Source organism: Onthophagus taurus, chromosome 5 (genome assembly GCF_036711975.1).
Source record: "Onthophagus taurus isolate NC chromosome 5, IU_Otau_3.0, whole genome shotgun sequence".
NCBI classification, from domain to species: Eukaryota; Metazoa; Arthropoda; class Insecta; order Coleoptera; family Scarabaeidae; genus Onthophagus; species Onthophagus taurus.
Window position 1 is genome coordinate 2383584 of NC_091970.1, and position 19990 is coordinate 2403573.

Genomic DNA, 19990 nt, shown 5'->3' on the forward strand with positions numbered 1-19990 from the left:
GATGTTTAATCAGTTTAGAGCTTATAAATAATAAATGGTAATAATTGGCTTCAATCTATTTATGGATCTAGTCTTTATGGTCCATTACTAAGGTTTTATTTATAAAAAATATTTCCCCATCGCTTTTAGTTTATGAGTTATGATTGAGTTAATTTTCGAAAATCAACAATTTTGATGTTTAATCGATTTAGAGCTTATAAATAAAAAAATGGTAATAATTGGGTTCAATCTTTTTATGGATCTAGTCTTTATGGTCCATTACTAAGGTTTTATGTATAAAAAATATTTCCCCATCGCTTTTAGTTTATGAGTTATGATTGAGTTAATTTTCGAAAATCAACAATTTTGATGTTTAATCAGTTTAGAGCTTATAAATAATAAATGGTAATAATTGGGTTCAATCTATTTATGGATCTAGTCTTTATGGTCCATTAAAAAGGTTTTATGTATAAAAAATATTTCCCCATCGCTTTTAGTTTTTGAGTTATAATTAAGTTAATTTTCGAAAATCAACAATTTGGATGTTTAATCGATTTAGAGCTTATAAATAATAAATGGTAACAATTGGGTTCAATCTTGATATGGATCTAGTCTTTATGGTCCATTACTAAGGTTTTATGTATAAAAAATATTTCCCCATCGCTTTTAGTTTATAAGTTATGATTGAGTTAATTTTCGAAAATCAACAATTTTGATGTTTAATCGATTTAGAGCTTATAAATAAAAAATGGTAATAATTGGGTTCAATCTATTTATGGATCTAGTCTTTATGGTCCATTACTAAGGTTTTATGTATAAAAAATATTACCCCATCGCTTTTAGTTTTTGAGTTATGATTGAGTTAATTTTCAACAATTTTGATGTTTAATCGATTTAGAGCTTATAAATAAAAAAATGGTAATAATTGGGTTCAATCTTTTTATGGATCTAATCTTTATGGTCCATTACTAAGGTTTTATGTATAAAAAATATTTCCCCATCGCTTTTAGTTTATAAGTTATGATTGAGTTAATTTTCGAAAATCAACAATTTTGATGTTTAATCGATTTAGAGCTTATAAATAAAAAATGGTAATAATTGGGTTCAATCTTTTTATGAATCTAGTCTTTATGGTCCATTACTAAGGTTTTATGTATAAAAAATATTTCCCCATCGCTTTTAGTTTTTGAGTTATGATTGAGTTAATTTTCAACAATTTTGATGTTTAATCGATTTAGAGCTTATAAATAAAAAATGGTAATAATTGGGTTCAATCTTTTTATGGATCTAGTCTTTATGGTCCATCACTAAGGTTTTATGTATAAAAAATATTTCCCCATCGCTTTTAGTTTTTGAGTTATGATTGAGTTAATTTTCAAAAATTTTGATGTTTAATCGATTTAGAGCTTATAAATAAAAAATGGTAATAATTGGGTTCAATCTTTTTATGGATCTAGTCTTTATGGTCCATTACTAAGGTTTTATGTATAAAAAATATTTCCCCATCGCTTTTAGTTTTTGAGTTATGATTGAGTAAATTTTCGAAAATCAACAATTTTGATGTTTAATCGATTTAGAGCTTATAAATAAAAAATGGTAATAATTGGGTTCAATCTTTTTATGGATCTAGTCTTTATGGTCCATTACTAAGGTTTTATGTATAAAAAATATTTCCCCATCGCTTTTAGTTTTTGAGTTATGATTGAGTTAATTTTCAACAATTTTGATGTTTAATCGATTTAGAGCTTATAAATAAAAAATGGTAATAATTGGGTTCAATCTTTTTATGGATCTAGTCTTTATGGTCCATTACTAAGGTTTTATGTATAAAAAATATTTCCCCATCGCTTTTAGTTTATGAGTTATGATTGAGTTAATTTTCGAAAATCAACAATTTTGATGTTTAATCGATTTAGAGCTTATAAATAAAAAATGGTAATAATTGGGTTCAATCTTTTTATGGATCTAGTCTTTATGGTCCATTACTAAGGTTTTATGTATAAAAAATATTTCCCCATCGCTTTTAGTTTTTGAGTTATGATTGAGTAAATTTTCAACAATTTTGATGTTTAATCGATTTAGAGCTTATAAATAAAAAATGGTAATAATTGGGTTCAATCTTTTTATGGATCTAGTCTTTATGGTCCATTACTAAGGTTTTATGTATAAAAAATATTTCCCCATCGCTTTTAGTTTTTGAGTTATGATTGAGTTAATTTTCAACAATTTTGATGTTTAATCGATTTAGAGCTTATAAATAAAAAATGGTAATAATTGGGTTCAATCTTTTTATGGATCTAGTCTTTATGGTCCATTACTAAGGTTTTATGTATAAAAAATATTTCCCCATCGCTTTTAGTTTTTGAGTTATGATTGAGTTAATTTTCAACAATTTTGATGTTGAATCGATTTAGAGCTTATAAATAAAAAATGGTAATAATTGGGTTCAATCTTTTTATGGATCTAGTCTTTATGGTCCATTACTAAGGTTTTATGTATAAAAAATATTTCCCCATCGCTTTTAGTTTATGAGTTATTATGATTGAGTTAATTTTCGAAAATCAACAATTTTGATGTTTAATCGATTTAGAGCTTATAAATAAAAAATGGTAATAATTGGGTTCAATCTATTTATGGATCTAGTCTTTATGGTCCATTACTAAGGTTTTATGTATAAAAAATATTTCCCCATCGCTTTTAGTTTATGAGTTATGATTGAGTTAATTTTCGAAAATCAACAATTTTGATGTTTAATCGATTTAGAGCTTATAAATAAAAAATGGTAATAATTGGGTTCAATCTTTTTATGGATCTAGTCTTTATGGTCCATTACTAAGGTTTTATGTATAAAAAATATTTCCCCATTACTTTTAGTTTATGAGTTATGATGATTGAGTAAATTTTCGAAAATCAACAATTTTGACGTTTAATCGATTTAGAGCAGTGGTGTCCACTAATTTTTGATCAAAATCGATGTTCTGAGGCCCAGATATAGATATTTCAGATTCATGATTTTCTTGGCGATCGACGTTATGGACACCACTGGTATAGTAGTTTCGTAACTATGGTTACTGCATTCATATTTTGCTGGTATAATAAAAATTATATTTCCAATTAAAAAAAATTAAAAATTCAAATTGTACTTTTTAAAATCGCTTTGTTTTTTAAAAATCGTAGTAAAGAAACTGGGTTAATGCTCCATTTGCGTTTCCGAAACCCAACCTATTGTGTTTTTTCACGTAAAATTGATTCGATATTAAATGACTACAATCGGCTCGCTTTTTCTTTTTATACTCGTTTGCTACCTCGAAACATTCATCAATTAAAAAAAAATGTTTTGTTCGTCATCGATTTTTTTTAATTATTACTTTTTGTTACAGAAATCTAAAAAAAGCCATTAGATGTATTCATCGTTACACTCGTTCTTGTTGGCCATTAGACAGACATCGTCATTTTCAAAAATTGTTCAGCGATCCGAATCACATGATTCACGATTTATGCAGTAATGGAACGTATCAACAGGAGTATTTGGAATTTGCACCTTGCATGAAACAGGCCGCGCCAGAAAATGAAATTTGCATTCGAAAATATTCCAAAGCTTTAAAAGTCCTTCAGGTTCAAGACGAACAACTTACCACGCCACAAGCGATTATTTCCAAGAAAAGACGTGATATCGCCGATGAAAGACTGAAAAGCTTGTGTTGGTGAGACAAATAAAAATATTTTTTTTATTTAATTTGCGTTTTGGTTTAAGTTAATTTTTGTCTCGGGACATATTCAAATTTTTGTACTAAACAAAAAAATAAAATAAATAGAACGGTGAAAAATAAAAGTCTATTACGGTCCTTGCAAATTACATTTGCATTCGGGTTTTTTCTAATTCGCGAGATAATTCCGGACGTGTGACATTTCCAAGCTGAAATTTTAATACTAAAAACGTTATTTATACTCTTGTATTTTCATCTTTTTGGATAAAAATTCTTTTTTTTAAATAAACAACTCTTTAAGGGCGAATTCCTTGGTGATTTTCTCATTTTCCGCTACTACCTTGGAAATCGCCTTTAAAAATTTACGATAAACGTTTTACGATTATTGGAAAAAATCGCGATTTAACAGAAAAAAATCAATCATTAAGAAAAAATATAATTATCTTTTTTAGTTATTTATATTTAAGTTTCAATTACAACGCCGGAAAATGAGAAAGCAACTTTACCCACCTTAAAGTAGTGTTGAAAATTATGCAAAGTTTGAGCACAATTTGCATTCAGGGTAATTTATATTTAAATTCGCCGGACTTATTTGTCCACTCAGAAAATATTCCAACTAAAAAAGGAATCGATTACGTTAATCGTTGCGATAAAATCAATTCCTAATCCGGATTAATTACGAATTCAAATCGATCTTAATCCCCCAATTTCAACTTGATTCAAAAAAAAAATTAACGAAATTTGGAACCAACCCAAAATTAAATAGATAAATAATTCACAACCCATTAAAAAATAATATTTATCGACGAAAAAAATTATAAACACTTCATTTACTTGAAGGAATCGATTTTTACGTCATTAATTCTTTTTCTTTTTAGCGGTTTTCAAGAATACGTCGTTTGTACAACGCAAACAATGTCAAGAAAGTGTGGAAGTAACGCGGGGGTATTCAGTAGAGGCTTTTTGGATAAAATGTCAAACATTTTAGTTAAGGTATGAGTAAGACATTTTTTTTTTTACTTAAAATCTTGTTGCTATTTTCACGCGACGATATTTATGGCTCGACCCAGTAATAAACCTCTGTGTATTATCGATCTATCATTTTATTACCTCTACATAACAATACAATACAAAAAATAGAGAAAAAATAACTTGTCATTTAATGACGTTTGAAGTAAAAATTAAAACAACGCCATCTATTTTTAAATGACGTAATCAAAAAAAATCAATTAAACGTAATCAATTTATGATAAAAACAGTTTCGCAGGAAATTATCGAATCGGGATAAAACGGGATTCTTCTTTTATTGGGAGAAAACGTGATTCAAATCCCGTTAAATCGGCGTCACAAGAATAATTGTTTTTATTTTGTTGATTATTTTATTGCGTCAATCTCCATGGTAACCAAACGATTCTAAATTTTGATTGGTTAAGAAAAAGTGGCGTGATTTATTTTATACAGGGAGTAACAAAAATTAATCTTATACAGGGAATTTCATAAAACTCGCAATATATCAATGCAGTAAGTCCTTATGATAATTCTGAGATCTCGTCTTATTTAACACGGCTAAATTCGAATGTTTCTAGTTCTAGGTATAGTATTAGTTCTAGTTTTACACTACTATCCGTGCAAAAAGTCAAGGCCCCTCACTTTAGAGATCGATATATTCGTAAAAATTTGCTGTAAAGTTTATTGTAATCAGTGAACATTTCTGCGTATCACATGTTAATTTGGAAATTTTCGGGTCCGCGGTTTTACTTTTATCGCGAGTTAAGTGAAAAAAGTACCCGATTTTTGAGAGTGCCAGCAACTTTGTCTACTTTGCCATTTTTTCTCTCCAAAACTATTTGACGAAAAAATTTCAAATTTGAACTGGTGGTAAACCGATGAGTTCTTAATGTAGGTCATATTTTATTTTTTCGATATTCCATATAGTTTCGCGGAAAATCGCGGTTTAGTAGAATGCTGTTATTTCGAAAACGACCTGGCGAATTTCAACGCGGTTTTTACCAAAATATGTCAAATAACGCGGATTTTCGGATTCCGTTATCAGTTTTTCAAAAATAAGGCTCCCTAATTTTTTAAGAGCGATTTAATGGAATTACAAATTAAAGAGAAACAGAAATCAGCTATGCGGGGAGAGGAAGGTTCCGTCCAATCGGAACAGATGGTGCGTCCCAGACAGTACGTCGCGCCTTTATCTTGCCTGTATAAAGAAATAAGGCGCGACGTCCTGTCTGGGACGCACCATCAGTTCCGATTGGCCGGAACCCTCGTCACCCCGCAGAGCTTATTTCTGTTTCGTTTTAATTTGTAATTCCATTAAATCGCTCTTAAAAAAATAGAGAGCCTTAATATTGAAAAAGTGATAACGGAATCCGACAACCAACATTATTTGACATATTTTGGTCAAATCCGCGAAGAAATCCACCCAACCGTTTTCGACATAACGGCGTCTTACTAAACCGCGATTTTCCGCGAAACTGTATGAAATATCGAAAAAATAAAACATGCCACTCATTTAGAACACATCAGACTACCACCTGTTCAAAATTAAAATTTTTTCGTACGATAGTTATCGAGAAAAAAAATCGCAAAGTTGATAAAGTTGCCAATTCTGTAAAAAATCGGGTACATTTTTCATTTAACTCGCGGTAACAAGAAAACCGTGGATCCGAAAATTTTCAGATTAACATAAGTTACGTAAAAATGTTCAGTGATTACAATAAATTTTGTTGCAATTTTTTTTATGGAGCGGTTGCGAAGATATCGATCTCTAAAGTGAGGGGCCTTGACTTTTTGCACAGATAGTAGTACTGTTACTATGTAATGTTGTTAACAGTGCAAGTATAAAACTAGAACTAACACTATACCTAGAACTAAAATCATTGGGGTTTAGCTGCAAGTCTCTAAAGACGGCTAAACCGGAATGATTCTGAGTTCTAGTTTTACACTAGCACTGTTACTATGTAGAACTAACACTATACCTAGAACTAGAATCATTTGGGTTTAGCCGTCTTTAGAGACGTGTGGCTAAACCCAAATGATTCTAGTTCTAGGTATAGTATTAGTTCTACTTTTAGTTCAATAATCTAGCGCTGAATAACAATTAAAACTAGAACTAACACTAGACCTAGAACTAGAAAGTTTCGGGTTTAGCCGTGCGTCTTCAGACGCACGGCTAAACCTGAATGTTTCTAGCTCTAGGTCTAGTGTTAGTTCTAGTTTTACACTAGTACTGTTACTATGTAATGTTGTTAACAGTGCAAGTATAAAACTAGAACTAACACTATACCTAGAACTAAAATCATTGGGGTTTAGCCGCAAGTCTCTAAAGACGGCTAAACCCGAATGATTCTAGTTCTAGGTATAGTGTTAGTTCTAGTTTTACACTAGCACTGTTATCTATGTAAAACTAACACTATACCTAGAACTAGAATCATTTGGGTTTAGCCGTCTTTTGAGACGTGCGGCTAAACCCAAATGTTTCTAGTTCTAGGTATAGTGTTAGTTCCAATGGTAGTGTTAGTCTAGTTTGATTTGTTATACAGCGTTAGATTGTTGTATATTTTTATTGAACGAACATTGCGTTCCCCGTATTAATCAGATATTATCGAGGTTTTACTGTAATGTCAAATTATATTGACATGTTGCATTTTATGTGGGACAAAGCAACTATGGTTCAACTATGTTTCTATGGAAATATATTTTTGTATATTACATCTTAAGTGAAATTCACTGCATATGTATATGTCCAAAGATTAATTAATTCTTTTAAAATAATGTATACATAACTATATTTTTTCCTTTTTTTTTAGGAATATTGTAAAGCGTATGGCCAAGAAGAGTGCGGATTCTCTTCATCAGCATATTCATCGTTATCATCATCAACAACGTTTATATCACTATTATTTAGCTCATTGCTGGTACTATTTATAAGTTAATCTTATTAAAAAAAATAATAAGATAGTATTGTATTCCTATAAATGAAATTAAGATAAAAATGAGATCGAATTAGCGTCTCGAAAGAAATTAATTATTTATATGTTGTACATAAACGTAATGTACATATATGTTTAAAAGGAATTAAGCGCATTTTCTAGTCTTTAAGCGCTACATCGCCATCAGGTAGCTCTCTAGTATTCGTTTTCAATCATTCAGTTCCTTCATATTCCAAATCGAACGTAGATACATAAAGGAGTGCGAAATCTCGTAGAATAACGTTATCTTTAAATATATCATTGCGTATTATTAATTATTTCGTTCCATTTATTTCATTTTTTATTTTTTTGCAATCGTAAAAATAATTGTCATTAAAGCCACCGTCCAAATGTAACATCATTTTTTTATACATTATAAAACACCGCGAGTTTATTATTTATTATTCCGTGGTAGGCTAATAGGAAAAGTAATAAATTGTTATTTAAAGACTTAGGTCATAGTTGTAGTTAATTATTATAAATTAGGTGCTGTTTAGAATTGAGGAGATGTATAAAAACAAAAAATGTTATTTAAATTTAGAAAAAATATTTAAAAAATTTCCCGTTTGTGTATATACATAGAACAATTTGTACATAATTATAAAATTATATAAAATGCAAGGTGATTAATAAATAAATCCATCAAAATTAAGTTGTCATTTGATGAGCGCCATCTATTATTAAACGGTGAAATCAAAATGGCGTCTTATGACGTATCAAAAAAAAATTAAAGGAAATTAAATTAAACGTACTTATCTGGATTTTATGAGGAAAACAGGATCCGCTTCCAGGAAAATCGGGATAAAACGGGATTCTTGGGAGGAACATGGCACACATCCACACAGATTAGCGTCTCAACAATAACTGGTTTTATTTTGTTGCGATTCTTCAATTGCGCGAATCTCCATGGTAACGAAACGATTCTTAATTCTAATTGGTTAATAGAAAGTGGCGTGATTCATTTTATATACAGGGATAAAAAGAAATCGATTCAATATAGGTGTCCAAAATGAATTGATTTTTAAAAATTTTTTTAAAAAATTTCCCGTTTGTGTATATACATAGAACAATTTGTACATAATTATAAAATTATATAAAATGCAAGGTGATTAATAAATAAATCCATCAAAATTAAGTTGTCATTTGATGAGCGCCATCTATTATTAAACGGTGAAATCAAAATGGCGTCTTATGACGTATCAAAAAAAAATTAAAGGAAATTAAATTAAACGTACTTATCTGGATTTATGAGGAAAACAGGATCCGCTTCCAGGAAAATTGGGATAAAACGGGATTCTTGGAGGAACATGGCACAGATCCACACAGATTAGCGTCTCAACAATAACTGGTTTTATTTTGTTGCGATTCTTCAATTGCGCGAATCTCCATGGTAACGAAACGATTCTTAATTCTAATTGGTTAATAGAAAGTGGCGTGATTTATTTTATATACAGGGATAAAAAGAAATCGATTCAATATAGGGGTGTCCAAAATGAATTGACTTTTAAAAATAAATAATTTAACAATATTTATTAATAAACCCAACATAACTCTATTTACCTCTATTTATCTTATTAATAACATGTAAAATTCGATTTGTGTTGGCACGATATTGGTCCAAATTACCATGCGACGCTGTATAATTTTAATTTTAACCCCAAAAAAAATATTAAAAATCAATTAAATAATAAATATATAAATAAGATTACAAAATAAGAAAACTTTGCGCTTACAAACGTTAAATATTAATAAAAATATCACATAATCTTGAAAATAGACAGCGAAAATTCTCGTATCTCGAAACATATAAAAATACTATTGTTTTAAATTTATTTTAATCAAAAAAATTAATCTATTATTGCTCTCTTTCCAACAACTCGTTTTGTTCAAACGAATCTAACGTGTCATCCGAACTTGAATGTGTTAAATCGGTTAATTCGTCTAGATGGCGTTGTCTTTTTCTTACGTTCCAATGAAGACATTCGCCCAACGAGTCGAACCAATCTTGAATTTGATCTTGTGCACAAATACTAGGAACCGGATAAATCGACGTTGTCACCCTTAAACTATCCCCGTGGCGTAATTCTTGACGATTCCTCCCATCAAACGAAACCCAAGATGTGTTCCGACTATCCGGCGAAACAGAAATTTTTAATTCAACACCGGCCGGAACAACAATCGGTCGAAAACTCAACGAATGCGGGCAAATCGGTGTCACCATAATCGCGGGGACACTCGGATGAATCATCGAAGCACCCGCCGCGACCGCATAAGCCGTACTTCCGGTTGGTGTACTCACAATTAAACCATCACCTTGAACTGAAGTGATGTATTTCCCCTCCAAAAATAAATCGATATTTGATAGATAAGGAGATGGTCCACGATCCACGACGACTTCATTTAAAACTAATAAGTTCGTGGGCGGTTTCCGGGTTTTATCTTCTTTAACACCATCTTTAGATTTTTTTAAAACGATACATCTCAATCGACTCCTTAAAGTTAAAGCTGCGTTGCCTTCGAGCACGTTGGTGACTTGTTCTTGAAAATTATCGAAACGAAACGGGGTGAGAAATCCCAACGAACCCAAATGGAAAGCCATCACTGGCGGCACCGATTGTTGAAATAAATGACTCGCGTACAAAAGGGTCCCATCGCCTCCCAAGCATATTATAAAATCGATTTTATCCGTTAAATCATCTTTGCCTTCTTTAAATGTCATCAATCGGTCTTTAACTGAAGTAAACGAGGAATGTTCATCGAGATTTTGATCTTCCATTACGGCGGATTCAACAAAAACTACCATTCTTTTTTCCTGTTAAATAGGGATTTTATTAACGATTTTAGTACCCGTGCCACGATAGCAACAAATCTCCTATCTACTTTCTCAGCTGATATCTTCCTTATTATTAGAGATTAGATCTTAGCCATCTTAAAAGACGTTCGGCTAAACCTGAATGTTTCTAGTTCTAGGTATAGTGTTAGTTCTAGGTTTACCCTTGCACTGTGACTAGAACTAACACCAGACCTAGAACTAGAAACATTCGGGTTTAGCCGCACGTCTCTAAAGACGGCTAAACCCAAATGATTCTAGTTCTGGGTATAGTGTTAGTTCCACATAGTAACAGTGCTAGTGTAAAACTAGAACTCAAACTAGACCTAGAAACATTTGATTTTAATTTAAAATCAAATTCAAAAATTTTTAATGAAAATCACTTAATTTATTATTATTATTATCACCTTTATACTGCATAATTAATTATCAAATTTATCATAGATCGGTAGGATTTTAAATTTCCTTTAATTTGATACCAAACACGATATATTTATATTAAAAAACAAAAAAGTTACGATAAAAGAATTAATGGTAATAATCCGCCATCTTTGATAGTAATAAAACTTTAAAATTTGAATATCTCGAGAACCAACCAAGATAAAATAGTCGAGTTTGAACTCATTTTAAAGGAAATTTGATGCTAAATCGATCAAAATAAACTTTATTCTAACCCAACTTTTTATTATTTTTTATTATCTTTTTCTCAATAACCCAAAATTTAAAAAATTGTTCGTTTGAATCATCATATAAATTAAAACGAAATTGATTTTAATTTAAAATCAAATTCAAAAATTTTTAATGAAAATCACTTAATTTATTATTATTATTATCACCTTTATACTGCATAATTAATTATCAAATTTATCATAGATCGGTAGGATTTTAAATGTCCTTTAATTTGATACCAAACACGATATATTTATATTAAAAAACAAAAAAGTTACGATAAAAGAATTAATGGTAATAATCCGCCATCTTTGATAGTAATAAAACTTTAAAATTTGAATATCTCGAGAACCAACCAAGATAAAATAGTCGTGTTTGAACTCATTTTAAAGGAAATTTGATGCTAAATCGATCAAAATAAACTTTATTCTAACCCAACTTTTTATTATTTTTTATTATCTTTTTCTCAATAACCCAAAATTTAAAAAATTGTTCGTTTGAATCATCATATAAATTAAAACGAAATTGATTTTAATTTAAAATCAAATTCAAAAATTTTTAATGAAAATCACTTAATTTATTATTATTATTATCACCTTTATACTGCATAATTAATTATCAAAGTTATCATAGATCGGTAGGATTTTAAATTTCCTTTAATTTGATACCAAACACGATATATTTATATTAAAAAACAAAAAAGTTACGATAAAAGAATTAATGGTAATAATCCGCCATCTTTGATAGTAATAAAACTTTAAAATTCGAATATCTCGAGAACCAACCAAGATAAAATAGTCGTGTTTGAACTCATTTTAAAGGAAATTTGATGCTAAATCGATCAAAATAAACTTTATTCTAACCCAACTTTTTATTATTTTTTATTATCTTTTTCTCAATAACCCAAAATTTAAAAAATTGTTCGTTTGAATCATCATATAAATTAAAACGAAATTGATTTTAATTTAAAATCAAATTCAAAAATTTTTAATGAAAATCACCTAATTTATTATTATTATTATCACCTTTATACTGCATAATTAATTATCAAATTTATCATAGATCGGTAGGATTTTAAATTTGCTTTAATTTGATACCAAACACGATATATTTATATTAAAAAACAAAAAAGTTACGATAAAAGAATTAATGGTAATAATCCGCCATCTTTGATAGCAATAAAAGTTTAAAATTCGAATATCTCGAGAACCAACCAAGATAAAATAGTCGAGTTTGGACTCATTTTAAAGGAAATTTGATGCTAAATCGATCAAAATAAACTTTATTCTAACCCAACTTTTTATTATTTTTTATTATCTTTTTCTCAATAACCCAAAATTTAAAAAATTGTTCGTTTGAATCATCATATAAATTAAAACGAAATTGATTTTAATTTAAAATCAAATTCAAAAATTTTTAATGAAAATCACCTAATTTATTATTATTATTATCACCTTTATACTGCATAATTAATTATTAAATTTATCATAGATCGGTAGGATTTTAAATTTACTTTAATTTGATACCAAACACGACATATTTATATTAAAAAACAAAAAAGTTACGGTAAAAGAATTAATGGTAATAATCCGCCATTTTTGATAGTAATAAAACTTTAAAATTCGAATATCTCGAGAACCAACCAAGATAAAATAGTCGTGTTTGAACTCATTTTAAAGGAAATTTGATGCTAAATCGATCAAAATAAACTTTATTCCAACCCGACTTTTATTTTTTATTATCTTTTTCTCAATAACCCAAAATTTAAAAAATTGTTCGTTTGTATCATCATATAAATTCAAACGAAATTGATTTTAATTTAAAATCAAATTCAAAAATTTTTAATGAAAATCACTTAATTTATTATTATTATTATCACCTTTATACTGCATAATTAATTATCAAATTTATCATAGATCGGTAGGATTTTAAATTTCCTTTAATTTGATACCAAACACGATATATTTATATTAAAAAACAAAAAAGTTACGATAAAAGAATTAATGGTAATAATCCGCCATCTTTGATAGTAATAAAACTTTAAAATTCGAATATCTCGAGAACCAACCAAGATAAAATAGTCGAGTTTGGACTCATTTTAAAGAAAATTTGATGCTAAATCGATCAAAATAAACTTTATTCCAACCCGACTGTTATTTTTTATTATCTTTTTCTCAATAACCCATAATTTAAAAAATTGTTCGTTTGAATCACCATATAAATTAAAACGAAATTGATTTTAATTTAAAATCGAATACAAAAATTTTTACTTAAATTAAAAAATTAATTAAATGGTAATAATTCGCCATCTTTGATAATAATCAAACCGTAAAATTCGAATATCTCGAGAACCAAACAAGATAAAATAGTCGAGTTTGGACTCATTTTGAAGGAAATTTAATTCTACATCAGTCTAAAAGCTTTCAAATGGTGAATTTAGGTTTTCGCATTTAGTTCGAAATTAGGGGTAAAAGTTTGTTGCTATGGTCGCACGGGTCAATTTTAGTCTCATCAGATTTATTTGAATTATTTAACTAACCTGAATAAGCCAATACACTAACTGAACAAACGGCGATAAAACGGAGGCATCTCGAACCTTTTTTATCACAAGAACCGAAAGTGGTGGTTTGTACCAAGTTAAACGTTGACTTGCAGGATCTTGAATGGTCCTAAAAAAATAAATTTGCAATAATTAGAATTAAAATAATTAAAAAAAAATTATTTTAGTCTAATTTGTACCTATATTCAAATCTAACCGAGTTGTTATTATTACTCTCACAACTCTCAATATTGGACATATCCAAGCAATCAAATTCAAAACTAGCTACCATAATTCCTTAAAATTTGTTTGTTGTACTTTTTAAAGAGGAAGTGGCTTTTTTATTTGTACTTTTCGTCACAAAAAAAACTATTGTGGAATTTCAAAACAAATATTTAAACCGCATGTAATCAATTCACTTCCTTTTAGTTAATAATGAAATTGAATTGCGATAAAAATATCCAATTTTAAATCGAAATCACGTATTTTATAACATTCCCAAGCACAAAAATAGATGGACGATTACGCCATAATCACCAAACTGACAACAAAAACAACGAATTTCTTGATTAATCGTGGATTTGGAGATAATCGTGTTAAAAAAACCTAAATTGATGTCATAGTTAAAATTAATAATTTAATGTGGGACAAATTTAATTCTATAAAACTTATTCAACTAAACAGAATTGAAAATTAAACACATTCGCGATTCGGACAACTTGAAAAACGAATGGAGATGAGCACGAACCGTGATAATAAATACTTTATCGGCAATGAGAGGCAAAATCGGCAATTCATTTCATCGCTTCAACGTTTCGCGGAGGGGGAAATACGTATTTTCAAGGTGAGTTCACATAATATAGGATTCATTAACGATGTCATCACACAAAAAGTAACAAACAGGAACCAGTTCTATAATAAAGATTGTTTTTTAAAGATTTTTCTTGCTAAAAAAGAATTAAAACATTTTCCTTTCCGAATTATTATTCCAATAAATGAATATTCAATCGGAATTTAAGATCGATAACAATAAATAATGCATTAAGTTAAGGTCAAACATATTTCCGGAGTTCTAAAAAATAATTAAAAAAATTTATTCATAATTTTTGAGGTTATGTCATCTTTCTGGGTCTAATGTTAGTTTTAGTGACAGTGGTATGTAGTACTAATTAGCATAAGATATTACTATGTTGCATATTTTTATTGTCAACGTCTTGTTGTCAACGTCAATTTTGACATATTTGTCATCTTCATTAAAAAACCTTTAAAATGAGTCCAAAGATGACGCACTTATCTCAAAAAACAAAAAAGTTAGAATAAAAAACATTAAACCCGAAGTTAGCAACAATGAAGATAGCAATTTAATTTTTAAATATTAATACCAACCTTAATCTTTGATTTTTTTTTAATTATATTTTAGTTTTTGTGACAAATATTAAGACATGTTATAAAACTTAAGAATATGTCAAAATGACATTGACATTTCAAATCGAAAGTTGCTTATATCTCGAGTAATATTGGAATTAAACATATCATGATTACAAATATGTCAAAATTGACGTTGACATTCTTAACCGGAAGTTGACCATAACTTCATTAATATTGAAGATAAATATGTCGTGTTTGTACTCATTTTAAAGGATTATTAACAAGAATTGTTTTCCATCCAATTCTGAACAAGTATTATTTGAAACATTTTTCGATACACACAATAATTAAGAACATAACCTAAAAAATTGGATTTCCATACCAGTACACAGCGACACCTAGCGAATATTTTGAAAAATTTTATTAACAAGAACTGTTTTCCATCCAATTCTAAACAAGTATTATTTGAAACATTTTCCGATACAAACAATAATTAAGAACATAACCTAAAAAAACAGGTTTTCATACCAGTATACAGCGACACCTAGCGAATATTTTGAAAAATGCTATTAACAAGAACTGTTTTCCATCCAATTCTAAACAAGTATTATTTGAAACATTTTCCGATACAAACAATAATTAAGAACATAACCTAAAAAATTGGTTTTCCATACCACTACACAGTGACACCTAGCGAATATTTTGAAAAATTTTATTAACAAGAACTGTTTTCCATCCAATTCTGAACCAGTATTATTTGAAACATTTTTCGACACAAACAATAATTAAGAACATAACCTAAAAAATTGGTTTTCCATACCACTACACAGTGACACCTAGCGAATATTTTGAAAAATTTTATTAACAAGAACTGTTTTCCATCCAATTCTAAACAAGTATTATTTGAAACATTTTCCGATACAAACAATAATTAAGAACATAACCTAAAAAAACGAGTTTTTCATACCAGCACATATCGACACCTAGCGAATATTTTGAAAAATGTTATTAACAAGAACTGTTTTCCATCCAATTCTGAACCAGTATTATTTGAAACATTTTCCGATACAAACAATAATTAAAAACATAACCTAAAAAATTGGATTTCCATACCAGTACACAGCGACACCTAGCGAATATCTTGAAAAATTTTATTAACAAGAACTGTTTTCCATCTAATTCTGAACAAGTATTATTTGAATCATTTTCCGATACAAACAATAATTAAGAACATAACCTAAAAAAAAGAGTTTTTCATACCAGTACACATCAACACCTAGCGAATATTTAAAAAAATTTTATTAACAAAAACTGTTTTCCATCCAATTCTGAACAAGTATTATTTGAAACATTTTCTGATACAAACAATAATTAAGAATATAACCAAAAAAATTGCTTTTCCATACCAGATACAGCGACACCAAGCGGAAAAAAAAATTATGTACCATTTTAGGGGCTAATTTCACGCCAATTTTTAATACTATCAAAATTAAATAAATTTTTTATTGTACTTACATAACCATAGCTGAATTCTTCATAATACGACCACATGGTCCAAATTGTTGAATAGGAGACGGTGCGTTTAATGATCTCGTTCTCCTAGAACAAAATAAAAATAAAAAAATTAATAAAAAAAAATTGTTCCAACAAGATTCGAACCCGTACCGCCAACAAAATCAAAATCGCCTCAACTTTCTAAACAAATCAACTATCACCATGACGTCAACGTAAATACAAACAAAAAAATTTATGTCACAATTAAACTTACGTAATTAAAATTAAAACGTTTTTAACCTAATTTTTTAATTGACTTACGGCCAAGTTCCTGATCGTCTTCTCCGTCGTATCCTTTCGCCGTCCTCGTAAAAGCACCCCGAATCTTCGTCGGAAAATCGTACGTTTTGTTGTTCATCACCCTCAATGTTATTACTTACGTCCTTGAATTTTTTTAAACGAAATTCTTGCCTTTCGGCCATTCTACAACGTCTTAAAATTGATAGGTCGACGTCTGAACCGTTCCATAATGATTCCATCGCGAAAAACCCAACGTCCCAGGGCGCATCGGGGACGAACGCCGTCAAACAAGGTTTTTGAGGTTATGATGTACGCGTTATGTTTTCTTCGACTACGAAATGAACGGTCTCGAGCGGTCACCGTTAAATGTTGAAATTATTGAGCCCCCGGGTGGGGTTTCTGTCGATTTTTCACGGGGCCCGAGGGAAAATTTGACCTTTAAACCGGTCATGGCGAAAGTTTTCGTGTTTAAATAACGAGTTTTGTTGGTTGTTTGAGAAGCGCGACATCTATTTGTAATATTTAAACTATTTTGTTTAAAAATAATTTCATTAATAAATTATTATTAATAAAAACGGTTTTTTAATTAATTTAATTTAATCCTTTTGAAATAAAATTTAGATTAATAAAAATAATTAAAAAAAGTGCGATGGCCGGGAATCGAACCCGGATCAACTGCTTGGAAGGCAACTATGCTGACCATTACACCACCATCGCGATTGAAAACGAACCTTTAAAATCGCAACATCTTTTTTAATTTACCTAATTTAAATGAATCTTATTTAATAAATTTAATTTAAAAGGGCATTAATTAAAAATTACTTACAAGTTAGTACCCGTGGAACGATTTGAACAATCACGACAAGTTTGTGTACAAAGTTGTACTTTGGGGCTATTACATCTAAAATTAATTATTAATTAAAAAATTCGTTAAAAAACCGTCATTAACGTTTATAAATAACGCCTTAATTTCGTTTCTAACCTTTCGTCATCCATTAAAGGTCCATTATAGGTATAAAATAGATCAAAACTGTTTTGAAATTGTTTTAAATTAAATTTTTTGATTTTTTGACGCTGTCAACCTCGAATATTGTTGAACAAAATTACAGAAAACTGTAATTAAAATTGAAGGATACATTCAAATTGTATAAAGTAAAATTGTATTGTTTTGAAATCTTTGATAATTTCTAAAAGTTAAGCTTTATTTGATATCAAAATCGTTTCATACTTCACGATTATTTAAAATATACGGTCATTTTAAAAACGTCAAAAATAACTTTTTATTTTTTTCTCAAAAACGTTTATTTATAATCTAACATAACCTGGATTATATTTTCAACACTAAATTAACATTAATTATTAAAACATTATAGAAACTATTAAAGAATTAATTTTTAGAATTTAAAAAATAAAAAATATGTTGCACTGACCGGGAATCGAACCCGGGTCGCAAGAATGGGAGTCTTGCATGATACCACTACACCACCAGTGCCGAGTTACCCTTAAACATCACCCCCGGATTTTATTCAACGATTTCAAACGACTTTTTGGCAATTTTTGAAGTTATTTGAGAAGGATTTTGATTAAAATTATAATTAATGAATGTATTTTTAAGTATTTATTCAATAAAATTTGATGTTTAATTATTTTGAGGGTTAATTTTGATAAAATCAATTTAAATTTTTAGTATAGGCAACCAACATCACCGCTTTCTAAGAAATTGGTTGCTTACTTTAAATTAATTTAATTCTTCAATTATAATTATTAAAACGTTATTATTATTAATCATATTCAAACAAAAAAGCATAAATTAATTTAAAAAAAAAAATGTAAACAAAAAGAAAAAAAAAAAACATCGCCCGAGCAGGGACTTGAACCCTGGACCCTTGGATTAAAAGTCCAATGCTCTACCGACTGAGCTACCCGGGCACATGCTTTCTATTTCTATTCACCAACCATAAATACACAAATACATCTGACTTACCTAAAAGCTCTAATTTTATCATTTTGTAATTTCCGAAGCGGTTTTGGGCTCCCCGAAGGTGTAGAACTCGCCGATTCGGACAAATCATTCGCCACAATCGCCCGGGCCAACTGCAAATCCTTTTCATCCATCTCACCAATTAAAAAAATCACTTTTTCCACAAATCCCCGGAATTACAACGATTTTTTCTCAATTAAATTTAAAAGCAACAATTAAAACAATTACACTCGATATCCAGGTGCGGTGGTATATAATTGAACTGAACGAGAGTAAATGTATTTCTGATTTTTATTGAATCGCGTATAACAACAGTCCTTGACACAGAAATCCGCCCAGATTTTTCATTTTAATTTTTTTTCTCGTCGGTTTACTCTCAACTCAAGCAAGCAGGTCGTCGTCTTTCTATAGTTAAAGGTCACTAACAACTAAATATATTCGAACGAGTTTTAGACGGTTTTAAGTGAATTTGTTTGTGTGTTTAAACGTAGATTATTTTAAAACCAGTTTTTTTTTTAATTGGTGGTGGAATTTTATACGATTTGTGTTAATTGTCATTGCTATTAAATTTCTTTGTGTTATTAAACAATTTACATTATTTAAAATAATTACTTGAAAGGAATTCAATTTTAAATATTTTTAATTTATTTTAATTTAATTTAAATTATTTAAAAATAATTGTGTATGCAACCAAAATTTCATTAATTTTTTTAGAATAAGATGGGTTGCATAATTTCTTTTTAGTTGTACCTTTAATGTAACATATCAATATAATGTGATATTGTGATACACTAAAATCTCGATGTAACGGATTATTACGGGGAAGGCAGTGTTCGTTTAGCTCAATAAAAATATTTAATAATCTAGCGCTGAATAACAAATTAAACTAAACTAATACTAGTATTAAAACTAACACTAGACCTAGAAACATTCCCTTTAGCTGTATCTCTATTAAGACGGTTGGCAGGTAGCGCTAGTTAGCATAAAATATCACTATGTTGCATATTTTTAAGTATAAACATTTTTAATTTATTGATTTAATTTAAATTATTTAAAGTTATGTATGCAACCAAAATTGCATTAATTTTTTTTTAAAGTAAGATGGGTTGCCTATTTTTTTCTTTTTTTAAATTAATAAAATAA

At 29.0% G+C, this 19990-nt stretch overlaps 2 protein-coding genes and 3 non-coding genes across 7 annotated transcripts in view; 1 reads left to right on the plus strand and 4 right to left on the minus strand.

Moving 5' to 3' along the window:
- The window catches only part of LOC111426613 (uncharacterized), a 43581-nt gene extending 35263 nt beyond the window's left edge, over positions 1-8318 (plus strand). The window contains exons 3-5 of the mRNA XM_023061221.2: positions 3360-3683; positions 4565-4679; positions 7505-8318. Of these exons, the coding sequence (XP_022916989.1) occupies positions 3360-3683; positions 4565-4679; positions 7505-7630 (565 nt within the window). The 3' untranslated portion in view covers positions 7631-8318. The remainder of the gene's footprint in view (positions 1-3359; positions 3684-4564; positions 4680-7504) is intronic.
- Positions 8319-9177: 859 nt separating this feature from the next.
- Positions 9178-19222, minus strand: LOC111426534 (NAD kinase-like). Of its 3 annotated transcripts, none has more exons than XM_023061094.2 (4): positions 18851-19222; positions 16588-16671; positions 13705-13834; positions 9178-10478 (listed from the first exon to the last, which is right to left on the minus strand). In XM_023061094.2, exons 1-4 carry the CDS (start codon positions 18979-18981, stop codon positions 9522-9524), a joined length of 1302 nt encoding a protein of 433 aa, XP_022916862.1. In that variant the 5' UTR covers positions 18982-19222; the 3' UTR covers positions 9178-9521. The 3 variants fall into 3 exon arrangements, with proteins under 3 accessions (XP_022916862.1, XP_022916861.1, XP_022916863.1); XM_023061093.2 differs by lacking the exon at positions 18851-19222 and adding an exon at positions 16888-17360; XM_023061095.2 differs by lacking the exons at positions 16588-16671; positions 18851-19222 and adding an exon at positions 13905-14460.
- Positions 17512-17583, minus strand: TRNAG-UCC (transfer RNA glycine (anticodon UCC)). The gene has a single exon. It is a non-coding gene; the product is annotated as a tRNA-Gly (tRNA).
- On the minus strand, positions 18288-18358 carry TRNAG-CCC (transfer RNA glycine (anticodon CCC)). Its single transcript has one exon. It is a non-coding gene; the product is annotated as a tRNA-Gly (tRNA).
- Positions 18723-18795, minus strand: TRNAK-UUU (transfer RNA lysine (anticodon UUU)). Its single transcript has one exon. It is a non-coding gene; the product is annotated as a tRNA-Lys (tRNA).
- Positions 19223-19990: the final 768 nt, after the last annotated feature.

Bases quoted from the DNA above. Each gene is read 5' to 3' on its own strand.
- LOC111426534 (XM_023061093.2), bottom strand. From the start codon at position 17,105: ATGGAATCATTATGGAACGGTTCAGACGTCGACCTATCAATTTTAAGA. The intron at 16,672-16,887 runs GTAAGTCAATTA...ATTTTGTTCTAG, and splicing joins AGACGATCAGGAACTTGGCC to GAGAACGAGATCATTAAACG. The intron at 10,479-13,704 runs GTTAGTTAAATA...CCTATTTAACAG, and splicing joins TAGTGTATTGGCTTATTCAG to GAAAAAAGAATGGTAGTTTT.